The sequence below is a fragment of the Asterias rubens genome, chromosome 21 (assembly GCF_902459465.1).
Source record: "Asterias rubens chromosome 21, eAstRub1.3, whole genome shotgun sequence".
Classification (NCBI taxonomy): Eukaryota; Metazoa; Echinodermata; class Asteroidea; order Forcipulatida; family Asteriidae; genus Asterias; species Asterias rubens.
This window is the reverse complement of record NC_047082.1, coordinates 6,356,083-6,376,895: the sequence shown is the minus strand read 5'-3', so window position 1 is coordinate 6,376,895 and position 20,813 is coordinate 6,356,083. Positions and strand designations below refer to the sequence as shown.

The 20,813-nt window shown below is 40.6% G+C and overlaps 2 protein-coding genes across 5 annotated transcripts in view; one reads left to right on the top strand and one right to left on the bottom strand.

The window, feature by feature from the left end:
- Positions 1-1,382: 1,382 nt before the first annotated feature.
- Positions 1,383-6,938, bottom strand: LOC117304900 (neurensin-1-like). Its single transcript, XM_033789547.1, has 2 exons — positions 6,585-6,938; positions 1,383-2,868 (listed from the first exon to the last, which is right to left on the bottom strand). The coding sequence occupies exon 2, from the start codon at positions 2,776-2,778 to the stop codon at positions 1,930-1,932; it is 849 nt and encodes a 282-aa protein (XP_033645438.1). The 5' UTR covers positions 2,779-2,868; positions 6,585-6,938; the 3' UTR covers positions 1,383-1,929.
- Positions 6,939-15,982: 9,044 nt separating this feature from the next.
- LOC117304455 (receptor-type tyrosine-protein phosphatase T-like) overlaps positions 15,983-20,813 on the top strand; it is a 51,414-nt gene continuing 46,583 nt past the window's right edge. For all 4 annotated transcript variants that reach the window (XM_033788924.1, XM_033788923.1, XM_033788922.1 and 1 more), the window contains exon 1: positions 15,983-16,060. The gene's annotated coding sequence lies outside the window, so the exon portion shown is untranslated. The remainder of the gene's footprint in view (positions 16,061-20,813) is intronic.

Sequence of the window (20,813 nt, the reverse complement as noted above, 5' to 3'; positions counted from 1 at the left end):
GTGTTTAAATAACGTTAAATAATACATGGAATGTAATTTGGTTAATTAAAATAGTCTGTATTATAACACCCCTTACCAATATTCTGCCTTTTCATTGGTTTAGAGCACGTCACATGATATGTCTTAGTTTTGCTAGACGACGGCCGTGTGATAATGCGTCGGTTTGCCGTGCGCTAGTCCGAAAGACTAGCACACGGCGTGCAGTACCCAGACGTCCGTTGCGTGTACGAGCATGATAAATTAATAGTCTGTAACCATTTCGGATTACATGCAGAGCACAGTAAAAGTTTTCGCAATCTGTATTCGCGTCGTCCGTGGATTGTAGCATTCAGGTATATAAAGTCTGTACATTATTTAGAAATGTTTTGGGTGTTATAAAACAAATATTGGCTGCTTTTACTCGTGCAATGGTTTAAACTATGACTCCCTCGGTGATCCTTGTAGCGTTCTATTTTCCCTCGGCTTCGCCTCGGGAAAATAGAACGCTCCCGGGGATCACCTCGGGAGTCATAGTTTTAACCATAGCACTCGAAGCAGTCAATATTTGTATAAAATAAAGCCTCCAATATGCTAAATTTATTCTACTAGCCAAGTCTAATCTCTTCCTCCATGGTCTTATCAATTTTTGACTCTCTTCCAAATAATGACAGGTATTAAGGCCGACAGCATACACTAATCAATATTCAATGCTTTCTGCTCCAAACCGGCTTTTTTTACTTAACCCAATGAAGTGATACCGCGATAACCCCAATTATAAAAACGAAACTAATTGGTTATGTACACGTACATTGTAACTGTGGGTTGTTCATGCGGGCTTTATGATTTAATATATAAAATCATAGGAAATTAATCAAACCGCCATATATTCGGATACGGTAGGTGTTCCATGAATAATCAAACCGCTAGATATTCGTATACGGTAGGTGTTACATAAATGATCAAACCGCTAGATATTCGTATACGGTAGGTGTTACATGAATGATCAAACCGCTAGATTTTCGGATACGGTAGGTGTTCCATGAATGATCAAACTGCTAGATATTCGTATACGGTAGGTGTTGCATGAATGATCAAACCGCTAGATATTCGTATACGGTAGGTGTTACATGAATGATCAAACCGCTAGATTTTCGGATACGGTAGGTGTTCCATGAATGATCAAACCGCTAGATATTCGTATACGGTAGGTGTTACATAAATGATCAAACCGCTAGATTTTCGGATACGGTAGGTGTTCCATGAATGATCAAACCGCTAGATATTCGTATACGGTAGGTGTTGCATGAATGCACGACGAAAATCAAAGACAATAGACCCTTCCCATGAAATATTTAAATTGTGCATAGCGCTTGCGCACTAACATTTTGGTTGGCAAAATTAGGGAACATCGCGCTGTTTTGTACACAGCTAATGTACACAAGCGATAAGGGTCTATACGCATGCGTGGATGTAATTAACATATTTGATGGGAAGGTTCCATTAGCTTTAGTTCTGTAAAGATTCGACTCATACACTACTTGGCAGCAACACATTGATTATGATGTTTAAAGTTATCAAACGAATGCTGAACCTGGAACTGCCTTGTTTTAAAGCACACCTTTTTTGTTAAAAAACACACGTTTTTGTTTTAATCGTTAAAGGCTGTTAGAGATGAGTCCAGGGAAAATTACAACAACGGGGTGTTGTAGTAACCTAAACTCAAATATGGCGCACTCACAATAATGACCGTAATTTGCCTCATCTATTTGTTTTGTTTTAACCCTTGAGTTCATTGCATTTACGTGGTGGTTTTAGGCAATTCAAGACGTTCGTTGAAGTGAAGACGCCACTTGTAGCGAAACATGTTCGACACTATAGGCTGACCTTCTAGTCTAGTAGGAATAAATGTTCCTCGGGTTGAAATCTGTGCGTTGTTTTTTGGAATGTGGTTCAGTTTTGAACGCTAACAATGCCCTTTCCTGCTACAACCGACTCGCCTTTAACTCGCTCTGGTTGTACATTGGTTACCGCCGATGTGTACGGTATTCCGTCGTCTGCTGATTCTTGCTGGGTAGCAACAGGCATAAAAGGTGGGAATGTATTCTCGGCATCAACTCTTATCTCATCTCGGCAGTACTCCTCATCATCAGTAGCAAACGAAAAGCTCGGTATGAGGAGAGAAATAGCTATGACTAACCCCCCGATACACATCATGATCAGACCCGCTAACTTCGCTGAATCAAGTTTTCGATTGAACAGACGAGCCTCCTCGTCAACTACTGGAACATCGTCATTGTATCCCAAAATCTCTTGATGTGGATTGATGAAGTAGCCCACGATAAGAGCTAGGATAGCTAAGATGAGAATATTAAGGCCAACCCAAGCACCAGCCTTCCACCACACGGTAGAGCAGCACGCACCGAGTCGACGTCGCTTCCTTGCTGCAAGATCAACAAGCGGATGCTCCTCATCCTCGCAGTAGATGTCATCACGGTCCTTGAAGGCTGGATCCTCCTCGTAGAACTTATGCAAGTAGGACTTGATGCCGAAGGAATCGGAGCTCGCTGGGGAGTCAACGTAAGACTTGTCGCTATTCTCACTCTCGGACACACTTTCTAGGCGGGGAGGTCGTGTTAGTTTACGGCGTGCTGCCTGTTGGGTAATGGCAGTAGAAGCCGGCGGTGGTGGTGGCGGTGCTGGTTTAGGCACCGGAGGGCGGGGTCTCACGACACTTCCAGCCTCCATTTGAGCTTGGGTTGCCGTTGTCCCTGGGTTTGCACCATTCGTTTGGGGATTCATTCCATTTGCTAGCCCTTAAACGGTTTAGTTTCTGTCGGTGGGTGCAGTGTACATCACAGTGAGTCGAATAGTACGCAGATTTAATTCATTCTGTAAAATAATGACATTAAACCGTTTATTGGTTTTAATAAAAGACAGAGTTGAGAAAATATAGAAGAAAACACCTGAAAACGGAGTCAGTACAACATGTGCCACAGGACATCGTTTTACGGTCAATGTGCGTGACATGCAGTTTACACTTCTGAATACCATCAACGGTTAACTTGTCGGTCGAAGGTCGAAGGGAATCCTTTCTCAAAGTAGTGTTTACTATCAAAAGTTACAGTGCTTTGAGTTCTTCCGAATCTAGGACCATACATGCATTTAATGTAACTTAACAATCATAAATACCTCAGACAGTTTCGCTATTCCTATTGATGGAGAGCGCGTCACGTGGGGTGTTTAAACCTTTGATAATGACCAGTGTTTATGACCGGTTGTGAGCAGGACAGTTTCTTCATTCCTATTGGTCGAGAACAGTTGTGCCACATCACGCGATACGCACGACGCGCACAGCAATCTCCTTATCATTTCATAGCTGGAGGGGTGTTGTGTTGAAAGAAATCATACAATAATTGTAATGTTTGCATTATTTTACTTTTTTACCAAAAAGTGTTGATGTTTTTTGACAGAAAAGGTATTTATGAATGGGAATCAAAGTGTGTTGAATCGGTTTTCAACTAGTGGTTTCAACCCGCCGAGGCCTGATTCTGGATAATTTACCTCGACTTCGTCTCGGTAAAATTATCGAGAACCAGGCCTCGTTGGGATTAAACCACTAGTTGAAAACCTCTTCATCACACATTGATTCCCTGGTTTGTTGTTTAATACGTAACCCAATCTCGTGCTGTCAGCCTAAGGCGAGATGACATTTCATAATACACGGATCAATGACATAGCATTATCAAATACTACATTTCAGATTCATCATGAACCAGGCATCACGGTTTATTTTGATTGCAAGGGATGAAAATGATCACATTATTAGGAAGTTCGTATTTAAGAAGACCGCTTATCATTATCCAAATTATTTCAGGGAAAAATACCCCGTTTGAAATGATGATACAAGTGGATACCCCCTAAAGCTATTTGATTGTGAATAGACAACGACATGATAAATATTGAATTAGTTATTTTGTTGTTGATACCACCAACTGAGATAACCAAGTTCACAGGTCGATGGTGGGTTTGCGTCAGGATTGTCACGGCTAAATTAAAAGCACTGGGAAACGTTTAGTAGTTGTCAGACCAGTATTCTCACATGCATAAACAACACAATTTGGTCTCAAATGGTCGTTGGATATGCAAGAAAATATTGAAAGAAAAACAAAACACCCTTATTGCACATTGTGTGATTCAGTTGCCCGGGAAAAGCTTCAGGTCTGAAGTTTTTTTTCAGATTAAATAATTTTGTTGAGTAATTACCTTGTTCCTAAAAACTGTGTTACTTCAGAGGGAGCTGTTCATCACAATATCATTATTTCTCGTAACAAAACACTTTTTTTTTTATGCAAACACATTTTGAGTAATTACCAAACGTGTCCAGTGCCTTTAAACATATAATACATATTACTTGTCCTTATCATGCCTTAAGTGCCAAGTAATTGATTATCAGGCAAACTGAATTATTTAATATTTGGAATGCTTATAGTCATATTTTAAGAAATCATAAACGTTAAGCAAATAGGGCTGTTCACGAACACGCTTTGGGCTCGAAATACTTCATGATGTCTCATGAATAAGTTTAATTGCTTTATATATCTACTTAATTTAAGTAAGATCTTTCAGCCTCTCAGATTTCAAATTAGAAATAACTCGATATTAATCATAACGACATTTCATTGCCGACAATTAGTCAATTAATATAGTTCGATGGTGATGTTCATTCCTAAACATCCGCGAGTCGGTTTCAATAAATGTTAGAAAAACTTGCATCAAAATTGTGTTTTTTGGCAGGTAGATACACACATGGTGTTACCGCAAACCAAATATATATATATATATATATTGATACCTCACCATGCAATGCCTCAAATCCCATATAAAATTGTGATTGTTTGTAAAAAATAAATTTAAAAAAATATATAAAAAAATGTGTTTTCCATTATAACGTTTTTCCCGTACGTCAATTATGACGCACGTATCGAGATTGTATGTCTTCAACATTGGTGTTTGTTTCTTACTGTGTGCATGCTTGATGTATCGTTTTGAGTTTTGTTTTGTCTGCACTCCGAAATTGCCACCGTCGTAGTGCTTTACAAAAGCGAAGTCTTCTGTTCTTAATCGTTTTAAAAAAGGGAATCCTTTTAAACTTCAGGAATTTGTTTCAGAGAATATTGTTAAAGGCAGTGGACACTATTGGTAATTATTCAAAGTAGTTATTATCACAAAACCTTACTTGGTGACGAGTAATGGGGAGAGGTTGATGGTATAAAACATTGTGAGAAACGGCTCCCTCTGAAGTGCCATAGTTTTCGAGAAAGAAGTAATTTTCCCATGAATTTGATTTCGAGACCTCAGATTTAGAACTTGAGGTCTCGAAATCAAGCATCTGAAAGCACACAACTTTGTGTGACAAGGGTGTTTTTTTCTTTCATTATTATCTCGCAAGTTCGATGACCGATTGAGCTCAAATTTTCACAGGTTTTTTTGTGATGCATATGTTGAGATACACTGATTGTGATTTTGAAACTGTGGAAATAAACTGATTGATTGATTGATTGATTGATAATCTTTTACAATTACCAATAGTGTCCACTGCCTTTAATTGCAGAGAAAAATATGTGAAGCGTAGGCCTATACAGTTTGACAAAAGCTAAATAGCACTAACGGAATGCAACAAGTACATGTACATTGCGGAAAGATGCAGCAATGGGAAAAAGCAAGGCGGACGGTAATATCAACTAGAAACACGGTAGCGAAACGACAGCATTAGAAGCAGCATTAGCTAAGCAGCTCTATCAGACTCGTGATACAACAGCATGATATCTAATGGAAAGGTTTGCGGTAACACCATACAATGACTATATCTTTTAATGAGTTGGGGTGGTTCTGAAAAGAACTGTTGGTTTCAACTCGACGTTTCGATCAGTATGCTCTGATCGTCTTCAGCATAATATCAACCAAGCATTTCAGCAGCAAATTCAATATCATGAGTCTTGACGCATGTACCACAGGTCAGCAGCAACATCAGTATTAATGCTAGAGCAGCAGAACTGATTAGCAGCGACAGACTCAGTTCTATGAGCAATCATCAGTGGCAATACAGATACATGCAGATGGCTTTTACTGCTGCAGTGGCAATAACAGAGGCATATCAGTACCAGATGTGTGAAAACTCTGCAGACCGAAATCATCAACGAGCTGCAGATGCAGAAATGCAGTGGCAGATCAGTGGCTGATGAATGACTATAATATCTCTAATTGTGCAATGCATTTCCTCCTTACAAATACATTACTATGCTATAATAAGCATGAAGATAAAAAGCGACTGTGCGTGACGAATATTACGCTCAATTGTTACGCCAGCTTAATTAGGTACGTCACCTCTGCGCAGTTAAAGGAACACTGGATGGCTGCCGAGAGTCAAGTCAGAACAATCAGTGTTACATTTGCCGCATTAAACCAATGCCACTGTGCGGTTATGAGATATTAAGAACACAAATTAAATTAAAGTAGTTCAATCCTACTTTCACTCACAAACAAACGAGTCCATCCCTGCATCCAAAAGTAGATGCTCAAGATGGCCGCTGATGCCTAGGTCTTACCTGCACAATGCGACCCTGCGATGTACTCAATGATGCCAGGCATACAAACACAGGCTGGATATCTCCTTATTGCAAAATATTGCCTCCAACAGTAATTTTCCACGAAAAAATAAATCCTGAGATTCAACGAGTCGAAGTAGCGGAAGCCAAAACGCAGGAAAAGCCAGCCGCGATGCAAAGTGGACTGAATCAAAATAGTGCAGTCCCTATAGTCGTATAATAATGCACTTGTGTATCAGTGGCGCTGTTTTTCCCCGTAGCTATACACGGCGACCTCCCGCGGAATAGTGTATGTTCTCAAAGCCTTCTCACAACCGACGCGATATGAGTGAGAGGAGAGAGGTGGGGGAGTAAAAAAAAAACCTTGATAAATAATCACAGTAGAGCGAAGACGGTTTGCTCATTGTAATAATTACCGCCAGTGAAGAGCGACTACATGCTACGGCGCGACGGAAACGACGTTCGGGGCATACCATTAACGGGAGAGGGTAGTCTCCGAGTGGAACAATGCAGGTGAGATCTAGAGTGATGAATCCGACAAAATATTGCCATTGGAAATAGGATGATGGGCAGATGGGTGATATGAATCAAACAGTATACAGATGGAATTAAAGGGTGAAAGTGGTATTGAAGTCCATGTGTCTTAAAGTCACCTGGAAATACAATTGTTTTTCTTTCAAACATAAGAGTATATGCTTACGAACAATAAAACAATTTTTTTAGTAATTGTTTGTCCGATTTATATGTTTAAAAAATATATGAAGTTGTTTGGGGGGCTGACTCCGCCTACCCCTTTTGTGACGTCAATCGAGGCAGACTTTGCCTGCAATGCGTATAGTAAACACACGTGCAAAGTACATGTACGTCCAAGTCGTGAGTTGGTACATTTCAAAAAGTGTTTTTCTGCATTCAGCAGCAATACACCTGGTCGGCATTGGCGGAAAAAACAACAATATTTTTTTTTGAAACTTACAAACTCACGACTTGGTCCGTACATGTACTTTGCAATTGTGTTTACTCTACGCATTACAGGCAAAGTCTGCCTCGATTGACGTCACGAATAGCGCCCTCTCGGGTCGGGGTCTACTGTTAAATTTGTAATTAACATAAGAACTGACTTTTTAAAACCTTAGTTAACTGGTTATTCACACTCCACTCATCAAAACACATAAAAATTATATTAGTGACAAAAGCTTTATTTTGAAAAAATACCACTTCCAGGTGACTTTAACTAGTTTTTTTACTTTAACTGCCAACTGTAGTCTTTAGCTAGGAAACTACCATATTTATATGGGATTACTTACCCCTTTTGAAATAGTCATCCAATAGGGAACATGTGCATAGCGACGGTAGCAACAGCGTAGTCTCACCTCAAGACAGGAATTTGCAGTGTTACGGTACACAACTCCTCGCTGCGGTGTAAAATAAAAACATGCCAGCGGGGCGGAGTAGCCAACGCCACAAAAGCGCCATCAACGTTGAAAATAGTTTATATTCGACTCTTGCGACTTTGAACGGTTATATTAAGATTTATAAGCAAAAGACAACTCCAGTTGTTTCAGAGTTATATATCATTACAAACGTCTTACTTTAATTCTACAGGTATGTATGGAGTAATATTGTTAAACATTCAGGAACCTCTAGCCTACGTTTAGCAGACGAAAAACAATCAGAGGGTGAACGTTTATCAAACCATAATAAGTACGAATTTCCCATCTGGACCCATTCAACCACCATATACATCAATAAATCAATGATTAATTTCATTTTACGCATTAGAACACTTTACGCATTAAAACACTAATTTAACATTAGTTGGTATTGCTTTTAAATACTGTTATGTTTCCAGAGAGAGCTGTCAGAAAGCTGGCTATCAACGCGCCTGACGTGAGAACAAAATAAGTCCGAACATTGGGTCGTATGAATAAAAAGTAGTAAACACTAACGGGTACTGGCAAAAAGTAAAAGCATCAACTTCCAAGTCAAAGCATTCGGTAATAAAAAGCATCTTCTAAATTCCATCTGATTAAACCGATTCTATTATACTGCAATGTATTCATCACTTAATGCTTTGGAGTATATACTTCTGATATCAATTTGTCTGCCATCATGGCTGAATGGCTCTTAACAAAATGTTTCCTTTGTATAACATGGTATAACCATGGATATAGAAATAGAACAACTCCCATTCACGTCAAGGCAGCATCTGATAAAAAAAACCCAAGAAATCTGAGGTTTTGCTTCTGAAAACAGTTTGTTTGTTTGTTTGTTTGTTTAGATGATCTTCCCATCAAGGGAACTCGGCAAACCCCCACAAGGGGATATAAACACCAAGCTGGCAACAGCCAATCTCTCTCATACAAACATTGGTTTGACGTCTATGATTATGAATTACACAAATCAAGAAATTGTGATACCCTTTCTAGCTGGCTACCAAAACACAAAGGTTTTGCCCGGCGGTATGCGCGCGAAGCATGTTGTGGTTTTCGTGTGACGTCAGAGGTCCAATGCATCGTCTATACTGCAGCCATGTATACTCTTATGGAAAATTGTTGAAGAGACAGTTTGACAATTGTAGGAGAACAAGTATATTACTTTGAGTCTTTACACTATAAAACTGCAGTATTCTGGTGCACATGAATATGTAGAAAGTGTCTTCTAACTGGAGATTTCGAGTCCAATAATCATAAAGACCTTTTCTGCATTTTCGTGGGTTTAGTGTGCGTCACTAATGATATGTCTTAGTTTTCCAAGAAAACCGGCGGCCGTGTAAAAGTCGTTTGCCACGCAATAGTAAAGATAATATACCTCATACATGGAATCCTCTAATCTGATTGGTTAAAAATTAAAGTAATTGAAATAGATGGCCCCCCTTTTTTCGTCAAGATGACGTCATAGTTAACCGTGCCCGCCCTGAAAATAACGGTCGCATACAGGTCGCTCATGTGTACTGTTTTGTTTTGTACGACTAGCGTTCCGTGTCACAGTAGTCAGGGTCTGTTGATTAATTATTGCCTGCTTAATAATCGGGGCACAAGTAAAATAATAAGCCCTCGGTGATGCCAAACCATGACTTTGCCCTCAGCTTGGCTTCGGGCATATTCATGGTTTTGACATCACATTTGGCCTATAACTTAAACTGTGTCTCTCATAGCAGTCATGTATGTCTATACTAAATTTAGTACATTGCGCGTGCGGTACCCAGACGTCTTTTTTACCCAACTCGAACCAAGCAGATGTGCATCTGTGTATCTGAAACGCGCGTACGAACGTCACGTGTATTAGGATGTTATAAAACAAAATTGACTGCTTTTATACACGTGCTATGGTCAAAACTCAAATTCCGGACCGTTCCATTTTTCCACGGTTGCGCCTCGGGAAAATAGAACGCTCTGGAGATCACCTCTGGAGAAGTAGTTTTCACCATAGCACTCGAAGTAGTCGATACTTGTATAGTAATAGACCATGTCAATCGGGCATGTCTGATTACTGGTATATACTTAACTTCTAACGATTATAAGAATGTTCACAAATCTTGCCAATCCTATCGAACCAGGCCAAGTTCTGTATAGGCGATGTGCTTCTTTGATGTTCGTAACAACTACTAAGTTCAGAATAATGAGTGATCTTTCACAGGAGCTACAGTGCTGTTGATACGGGGCGCTGGCAGATTAACATCACTGGGTCTTCGTGATCACAAGGAATATCGAACCAGCCTCAAGTACGACCAGCAGCGCAGTTTTCATTGCCGCCGACACTATTTGGCTGACCATCTTCCCATCTCTTGTCTGCTCGTCAAAAGTACCCTCACCATCATGACACACCCAGGTACCTAAACAAAGTCAATCAGAAATGAAAAGTCTAATTACATCGACTGTTTGGAGCGTGATCGTATGGAAAGTATACATACTGTTTTTGTTCTGGAATAGATTCAAGTTTTCACCCTCTTTTCAATAAACACACCATACCTTTCCATTATAATGTTTTAGAAAAAGCAAATAGAACAACGATTAGCGTTGTCATGGACTGTTTGTCCGTGTGTTTATCATAACTACAATGCTAATAAATACTATAATGTATTGAACATCATTTCTAGAATTGTGTACAAACCTTCAACTTCAAGGTCGTTGCAATCAATCCAGAACCATTGGTCACTGCTCATGTTGACGAGGTGTTGTAACTCTTCTTCGGATTGAGGGACAACCATCACCCCACCCAACTCAACACAAATCTGCTTGCCCTCTTCCCATGTAGCGTTGGTATCATGCTCCTTGTAGCATTTGTCTTGCCACTAGCTCCAAGTAGGGGGGCATCGCGGTGACCCTCCGGTAGGTGTCCCTCCGGTAGGTGTCCCTCCGGTAGGTGTCGCTCCGGTAGGTGTCCCTCCGGTAGGTGTCCCTCCGGTAGGTGTCCCTCCGGTAGGTGTCGCTCCGGTAGGTGTCGCTCCGGTAGGTGTCGCTCCGGTAGGTGTCGCTCCGGTAGGTGTCGCTCCGGTAGGTGTCCCTCCGGTAGGTGTCCCTCCGGTAGGTGTCCCTCCGGTAGGTGTCCCTCCGGTAGGTGTCGCTCCGGTAGGTGTCCCTCCGGTAGGTGTCGCTCCGGTAGGTGTCCCTCCGGTAGGTGTCGCTCCGGTAGGTGTCCCTCCGGTAGGTGTCCCTCCGGTAGGTGTCCCTCCGGTAGGTGTCCCTCCGGTAGGTGTCCCTCCGGTAGGTGTCCCTCCGGTAGGTGTCCCTCCGGTAGGTGTCCCTCCGGTAGGTGTCCAACAACACCTAGCAGTTTGGTCACCAACATTTTGATCCCTAAATTGTCAATAAAAACACGACCGCATCGAGTCACACAAAGAAACGGCGCAGAGGAATCAAATATAAAAGCCATAATTTAATAAATATAAAATACATAAATATTATAACAATAAGAGTATTATAAAAATAGAGTTTGAAAAAAGACCTTGACTTATTATGATTTTGAGTCTGCATATAAAAGTTGTGGTGTAGTATGACAATTTAGATTAGAAGAAAATAACGAATTCAAAGTAAAACATTTTGCAGAATGTTTTCTCAATGTCTTTTTCTTGGTTTTTGTCAAACAGTTGACTATATGTTTGAATTGCAAGTTTTATTCTCCTGACATCAACTATACTCGCCCCCATCTTAAATGACTTTGCACACAGGATGGTCTAATGAGTGACCTTGTGTTAACCAGCTCAAATGGCGTCATGTGTTGCAAGGGTTTTTAAACCGATGATGCCAATCAAGCGATCATGACCAAACTAGGAGTTGTTGTTGCTCTGCCGGATCTGTCGAAAAGATACGTCAAGGCCTGTTGCATTATGTTAATGAAGCAGCTATTTCTATATAATAGATGTTAAATTTGCATCGGGGATAAAGAATATTACTTTTGGTTTTTACCCATACACCGATGTGTGTTAGCACTGTACACTCAGTACTTTCCCGAGTCTTGTGAAATGTTTTTCTTTATTGTTCTGTTATTTTATTCTCAGTCTCCAAAACGATATCGGACCATCTTCAAAGTCCGAAGACAATGTAAGAAAGTTCTCGTGGCACTTATTGTTTGAGTTGTGTCTCTGTGCAGTCTTTGAGGTCTTGTAACAATTTTTTTTCAATGAGACAAACATTTTTCAAAGTTCACTTATTCCATGAGTTGATTTTATTTGAGTTGAGATTATTTATTATTGTAATTTCATTGTTATTTGTGGTTAGTGCAGTTTATATTTGTGTGGCTTTGTCTATATATGTCTGGGCTAATTCTACCATCAGTTTGTTCTCTTCCTCTCTGATCCTTGCAACCTCCTCGGCAATCTTCTCATCTGCCTTCTGGGAGATCTTTGCATTGGTGACAGTAACTGTTTGCACGAGACAAGATACTTCCTTGCCAGGATGCTTGCTTCATTTTAGAGATCGCCAATCACTTTTTGAAATCTGACTTGTAAAAACATTATTTTTGTTCAACCCCTTCCCGGATTCCAACCAGGGACCTCCGACTCCGGAGGCGAGCGAGTATTCCTCTGGACCAACTCCATTAACTTCATTAATTGTATAGTTGAAAATTTGTCAACCCCGCCCCGGATTCGAACTGGGACCTGGAGGCGAGTGGATCGATCGCAAGACCAATTTGATCGGTTAAAGGGCGTTTATTATAACTCAAACAAATAATTATAATTTTCTCTTCACTCCAGCTTTTGTCACTCTTGTCACTCGTTTTGTTGTCAATTGAAAAACAACAACAATAATTCCAGTATTTTCTATTACGAAATCTGAGTGTTTAAAATTTGACTGCACATTCCATCCTTGGGTGAGGAAACCTCTTGTTCTTATTCATGATTCCTACATCTACCCGTTATGACGCATCATAGTGAAACATGGGACCATGTGTACCGTTATACGTAAATAGTGAATCCAAACCAATTCTTATCAACCCTTCACGATAAAAAACAACAGTCGTTTAACACAATCACACTGAACAGGCCACTTTCAGTTTAGCTTTTGGATGATAACATGAAGGGCTATGGTATCTTTTTGTATCGTTTCAAAGGTTGGTTCAATCGTAGATGATAAGTGTTCGGCAGTTCAAAAGAGTGACACAAGGAGGCAAAGGTAGCGATTAAACTGGTTTTAGCCATTGTTGATTTCGATATTTTCATGTTTATTCGGAATCACAAATGAAGCATTATCATTTAAAGGGTTAATCGTTGGTTTTGGAAGAGTAAATTCATTTATTCTTAAACACTTCATCAATTAAGCCGATGCATTGCGATGCATCGCGATGGTTCCGTTTTAGTACAACAAGGGAATCAATGTGTGGTGACGAGGTTTTCAACGAGTGGTTTAATCCCAACGAGGCCTGGTTCTTGATAATTTTACCAAGACGAAGTCGAGGTAAATTATTAAGAACCAGGCCTCGGCAGGTTTAAACCAGTAGTTGAAAACCGATTCAACACACTTTGATTCCCATTCATAAATACCTTTTCGGTAAAAAACATCATCACTTTTTGGTCAAATAGTAAAATAAATGCAAAAACTATAATTGTTCAATTATTTCTTTCAACACAACACCCCTCCAGCTATGAAATGGTAAAGCCCTCCGCCGCCCTCGGGTAAACAACTCCTTATACGGGAATGCTGTGCGCGTCGCGCGTATCGTGTGATGTGGCACAACTGTTTAGCCGTTGCTCTCGACCAATAGGAATGAAGAAACAACTGTCTCATAAGAACAGGTGCAAGGTCGCGTGTCACGCCCATGAATTAACACTTTTTACCGGTCATAAACAAAGGTTTATACACACCCACGTGACGCGCTCTCCACGAATAGGAATAGCGAAACTGTGTCTGAGGTATTTATGAATTACAGTTTCTATTTTGCAGGTTCATACATAAACATAACCGAGCGACCGCCAACCATACTCACAAGCTTTGGTGTTTCTTATTGCAGAGTATGTGTTCGAGTCTCGGTCGTGGCACTTGTTTCCTATAGGTGTTAAAACTGTATTGACGCCTTTACTTTACTTATTGAGAAATTTAGCAAAATAGTCTGGCGCTGGCGGTCACTTCTAGGATTTCAAGATAACCGCTACTTATGTTTGAAACATTTTGTCACACCCCTTAAATGTAGGTTTATGCATTTCAACTGTCTCGATATCTGTATAACTAGTTAAGGAGCAAAACATGTCTAAAATGTCAGTCATTTTGAAATCCAAGATGACCGCCATACGAGGTGCAAATTCTGGTGGTCCCTGGACAGAAAACAAATGTTTGTATTGTGTTTAACTGTTGCACCCGCCAAACTACCAAACTGGCAATCTAAACGGAGCACATTAAAATCGGGTTGATGACCACTGTAAAGAATAATGGAAAACCACTGTCACGATATATATCTAGAAGAAACTCCTTTAATGTATGTTACTGGTCATCACTGGTATAAGAATCACGTTACATCAACCATTATCAAAACATTAAGTACTTGTCAATCTTTAACCTATGTACTTACTTTACTGAAGATGTAATACTAAATAAAGTCCAAGCAGTATTTAAAGAAAGCAATTTCACTTCATCTAAATCAAATCATTATCACTGTCCATTATGACTGAACAAAGGAAACTCTAAACTACATTTCAACTGTCTTCCAAGTCTGAAACAAATCCTTTCTTGATCTTGTAATCTTGGAGTGAAAACTCCCAACTGTCTTCAAGTGACATTGTCTTGATCAAGTTCATAACACAAATCAAATAATGAAGTTCAATGATCTAGATAGTTCTATTAAAAAGCACAATGGAATTAATAAAGAAATATAAAATCGACATACCTGTAAAGAATAACGGAAAACCACTGTCACGATATATATCTAGAAGAAACTCCTTTAATGTCTGTTACTGGTCATCACTAGTATAAGAATGACCAGACCAACATCCTGTCCAGAGTATTTCTGCTGATGTGGCAATCTTGGACTGATCTATTAATTCTAAAGGTAGGGTCAAAGTTCTATTACAAAATTAAAAGGGGGGGGGGGGGCAATTAACACTGAGTATCCAGCTCTCTACACTTGGAAGGTGTATCAGTTTTGCCTTCTCTACATAACCATAGGCTATAAGTTCCATGGTTTTAATGTAAAGTGCACAATTTATCAGCTTAGAGTAAAAACAAAACAAAAAACAGAACACTTGACATAATGATAGAGTAGCGACTAACCCTGGTGTTTCAGGTTCACATAACAGGCACGTTGTTCAGATGTTTCCCCAAGCCTGAGTTCTACAGTGATTAGGATCACGATGCATCCTCTGTTTTATTACCATTTACAATGAAACAATTACGTGTTTATTTTGATGGCTGCAATGGGAGACTTTCTGGGACGATAGAGGGCAGCAGACTTACCGGGTAAATCCATTGTTCTCAGAATTATGCGCATGTTCAGAACTACGTAAACAATGGAAATTTACCCGGTATATCTGCTGCCGCCTAGCGTTGGAAAGTCTCCTATTGACATACAAATTATAAGTTTAAATGATCTAAAGGAAATGTTTTTTCTTGTCCCTCTAGAGGTTTTACAATCAGTGAATTTACAATGAAACTAATAACTGATGTTCGAACATCAGTGAATTTACAATGAAACTAATAACTGATGTTCGAACATCAGTTATTAGTTTCATTGTAAATTCACTGATTGTAAAACCTCTAGAGGGTCAAGAAAAAAAACATTTCCTTTAGATCATTTAAGTCGGGTTTGGTCTAGCACGTAATAAATGAGCTTTTGAACTAGAATCTAATGGTGGCTTTTTACACAAAGAAACACCACAAGCACTTTGGGTGAACTGTGTCAGCCATTGTGTCCCATTTGTGGTGAGGAGGTACAATGCGGCGTCACATGACAAGGAAGTAAATGTAGAGAACTTCAGCAGAAGATTTATCGTATTTAAATCCACAATTCGTTTGTGCATTCTGATCATGGTCAACCATACGTAAGGACAGGTAAGTCAATTCGTCTTTTAATCCGTGGTTATCACTTTTAAAAACTTAACAAAAATAATTTCATGTAGTCTCGAACAAATTCAAAACAATTGCTACAATTATTTCATTGTAAATGAAGGGCTTCACAACTGGCGTTTTGCCCACTTCTTCTACGTGTTTATAGGCGTCAATGATAGGCGTTAAATTTATTCGGTATTTCATCGTGACTTTTATTATTGTACGTTCAGGTTCAGTATCAGATGGGTTTATTATTATTATTATTATCAAAAAGATTTATATAGCGCATTTCCAAAATAGACCAATGCGCTTTACAATAAAAATTGAAATTAAATACAATAGAAAGCAAATTTATGCACACACATAAAAAGCACAAGAAACAGCACATTAGAAGAATATTAAAAATTTGTAACATATGAAAACCTATGGGAAAAGCTTTGCAAAGAAAAAATAAAATAAACCAGCAACATTAAAATTCCTTTGGAAAAAGGAAAGTTTTTTAAAAACTTCTTAAACATTTTTACACTAGGGGCATTACGAAGGTTTACAGGGAGACTGTTCCAAAGTCTGGACCCTGAAACAGAAATAGACTTGTCCCCGAAAGATCTTTTGGTTGACGGTATTGCAAGTCGTGTGTGATCATCGGTTGATCAGAGTTGCGACCAGAGTTGTATTTATTAAAAAGCTCTTGTAATAGGTGAAGTACCATAGACACTATTGTACACATGCACTAAAATCTTAAAATCAATCCTCTGCTGGACTGGCAACCAATGTGTAACCTGGAAAAATGGAACACTTGGAGATTTATTAAATAAAATTGAATTTCTGATAATAAACGCTTTGGGGAACTCGCTTGCAATGAGAAGTGTAAATCTAAGATCGAGCGAGGGTAAGAACGCGAAGCAATTTGATAAAAAAAAAGAAACAATGACCACTGACTTTAAGGAACAAGGAAAAATTGTATTTATTTGGTCCACTCAAAAACTCACATAGAAATATGGAGAAGAAACCAAACAATTACAATAAGTTTAACTGGAAAGCCTTCTTAAGATAGATTCAACAATTTATATCTCTGTTTTCACAAATTACTAAAAATCAGATCAAGAACACTTGTGAAAACTAATGAGTTGACTGTCCTCCCTGAGTGACAATGTTGAAATAAACCGTGGCCTTGAATTGAATCACAAACTAATATAAACCCAGCAGATTTTAACTGTAGGATAGGCTAGTAATAAAAAACCCAAAATATGAAAACCTAAACAAAAAAAACCAACACAGTATCAAAGTGAGTTACAAACTAAATCACAATAGCTTTGAAAACCAATTCCACAACAGACCAAGCAAGGGGCAGATGAAATTGAAGCAAGAGCAGAACTTTGTGTGGTGTTCACTCTTTACTGCCGGTCTGCATACTGAGTGTGTGGCTTGCATTAGGAAAGTCTTAGCACATGTTTTGTTGGTCTAGAAAGTTCTATTTAGAGAGTGCATCAAGGTGTTACTTTACCAGAGGGGGCTAAAAAGAGAAAGTGGTTATCCGGGGGGGGGGAAAGCTAAAATAAGAAAATGGTTTTATAGGGGGGGGGGGGGGAAGCTAAAATAAGAAAATGGTTATATAGGGGTTATACCAATTAATGTATTGTAATCTTCTCTCTGTTACCCTCAACAATGGACATTTAAAAATGATTATTATGTAGCCCTGTCACACTCACCCCAGCTAAAATCATTGTTGTCCTCAACAATGTCTTACTTGAGAAACATAGTAGGCCTAATGAGCATGATCTCCCCAACTGCACTAACGTATCTGAAATTATGTAACAAGAACTTTAAAACAAATTAAAATATCATTAGTTCCATTCTCCGAACTTTGGACGATAGACTGGGTGTTCCTCCTCAGGTCTCAAGGGTCATTGATGGACGAGTCTGAAGAAGAGGGGTATAATGACTGCTACACCCAGTTGCTAGAGTTTGTTCATTGGCACTGTTAATGACATCCTGAGGGTCTTGGAATTCTTCAGATGCAGAAATCACCTCCAAACTGCTCTGCTGAGGTTCTAATGTCCCAACAACGGACATTTAAAACGATGAAGATTTACAGGCAGTCCCCAAATCGCTTGGGAGGCCTAATGGACCTACGTAATTGGCGTGCTGGTAGTTCACCGTCTGACGAAGAAGAATCCTCTACAAGTGAGTCTTCAGTAGCCGGAGGGGTCGAAACGTCTTGGCAACTTGTAGTCTCCTGGTGGACTCCTCCTTGTGAATCCACTTGTGGGATATCATCCGGTCCGCTGCTCTCGTCTGGGTGGAAACCTTCTGTTGTGTGTGATTGCTGCTCATCGGTGTCTTGGAAATCATCTGGTGGTAGGACCACACCCGAACTCTCGTCTAAAGAAGCATGTTCTACTGGTAATGGTTGAGCTGTGTCTCGTCCAGAACTGGATGCTTCAGAAGGAGTGACATCAAACGGGCACAACATCAGCATGTTGCGATGTAGCGTTCTCACGGAGGATGTACCAGCTTTCCGAACTACATAAGATGGGATACCTTGCAGTTTCCGGACTACAAACAAAGGGATTGCTTCCCATCGGTCCTTCAGCTTACACTTCCCACGCACAGACTTATTGGCCACGAGTACTCTGTCACCTGGCTGAAGGATGCTCTCATGGACCTTCTTGTCATAGCCGGCCTTTTGTTTCGCCCTAGACTTCTCTGCGTTTCCTAAACGTCGAGGTAGACTCTCCGCATGTGTCTTCTGAGATGTCTGACATAGGATGGATAGTCATTGGCTTCTGTAACTGCTGGCGTTGAAACTGGAACAAGTAGGTCGACGAGTATCTTAGGTTTTCTTCCGAACATCAGGTGGAAAGGGGATCGGCCAGTTGATTCATGCTTGCTGCAATTGTAAGCATGTGTGAGCGCTCCAAGGTGTGTTGCCCAAGTTGACTTCTGGTCTGGTTCCAGGGTTCCTAACATAGAGAGTAAAGTGCGGTTATAACGTTCTGTCATTCCATTCCCTTGAGGGTGGTACGGAGTGGTCTTGGTCTTCTTCACCCCCAGGAGGCTACACAGCTCTTGAATTTTTTTTAATTACCAGTGAGTCAAAACATCTCCCTTGGTCAGAATGCAACCGCTCTGGAATCCCATAATGCACTATGAACTTCTCCCAAAGGACTCTTGCCACAGTAGTCGCTCTTCCGTCTCTAGTTGGGTACGCCTGTGCATATCGAGTAAAATGATCTGTGACGACCAATATATGCTCATACCCTCCTTTTGATCTCTCTAGGGACAAGAAGTCTAGGCACAAAAACTCAAGGGGGTGGGTCGTTCTGATACTCTCCATGGCTGCCTGGCGCTTGGTGTCAGGGGTTTTCCGGAGAGTGCACCTCTTGCACTTTTGAATGTAGACCTTTACCTCAGTGTACATGCCTGGCCAGAAGTACCGGTCCTTGACCTGTTGGAGAACCTTTTCAAATCCAAGATGACCCATATCATCATGTAGGTGAGCAAGCACTTGCAATCTCATAGCTTGAGGAAGAACGAGCAGATTCTGGACTTGGTTTTCACCCTCCTTACGGTAGAATAACAGTCCGTCATGAACACTGAGAGAATCCCAGGCTCTAAGTAACCGTTGAACAACAGCGGACTCCTTTGTGGTTTGCCTCTTGCTAAGTCTACTTTGCCTCTGCACTTTCAACTGAACCACACGAGTTATGTCTGGATCATCCAGTTGGGCTTGAAGGAGATTTCTACCTTGCACACAGGGAGTTCCACAGCTTCCCGGCTCCTTTTGGTCTCCTGTGATCTCTCCTGAGCTTTCTGACTTTTCAGATCGATCTACTAGCGTGTGAACTTCAACCTGTACAACTTCTGGTTTAGTACTCGTAACGGCTGTTTGCTCTGTCAAATCTAAAGTGTGTACCACCTCATCATGAGTCATTCTCGACAAAGCATCCGCATTTGTGTTGTTCTTGCCTGGCCGATATATGATGTCTAGGTCAAACACAGCGATGTCACTCACCCAGCGCTGACAAGTTGCATCCAGCTTAGCTTTGTCAAGAACATACGTCAGGGGGTTATTGTCGGTTACTGTTGTGACTCTATTTCCGTAGAGGTAGTCCCGGAACTTGGTAGAAAGTGCCCAGTGGAGAGCTCGGAATTCAAGCTTGTGAATTGGGTACCTGGTTTCAGCTGAAGAAAGACTACGGCTGGCATAGGCAATGACTCGCTCCTTGCCGCTGTGATTTTGGACGAGCACGGCCCCCCAAACCATCCAGGGATGCATCAGTCTGCAGAATAAATGGTTCGCTGTAGTCTGGGTAGGCCAAGATGGGTGCCGACGTCAGGCTGTCGATGAGCTTAGTGAAGGCAGTTTGGCATTCTGTTGTCCAGATGAAACACGGGTCCTTAACTCCTCTCTTTCCTCCTGTCAACGCAAAAAGAGGACCTGCTATCTTGGCGTACTGGTGAATGAATCTCCGGTAGTAACCAGTTATCCCTAAAAAGCTCCTGACATCCTTCTTACACTTAGGAACTGGCCAGTCCTTAACGGCCGAAATCTTCGCTGGGTCGGTTGTGATGCCCTCTCCAGACACTACATGACCGAGGTAGTGGACACTGGACTGGAACAGGTGGCACTTGGAGGGCTTCAACTTCAACCCATTCTCCCTTAGTCTGTTGAACACCTGGCCGAGACGTTTGACATGCTCCTCTAAAGTAGTGCTGAAAACGATTATGTCGTCAAGATAAGTCAACACGCTCT

Excerpts from the sequence above, each read along its gene's own strand:
- LOC117304900 (XM_033789547.1), bottom strand. The coding sequence starts at position 2,778 with ATGAATCCCCAAACGAATGGTGCAAACCCAGGGACAACGGCAACCCAA.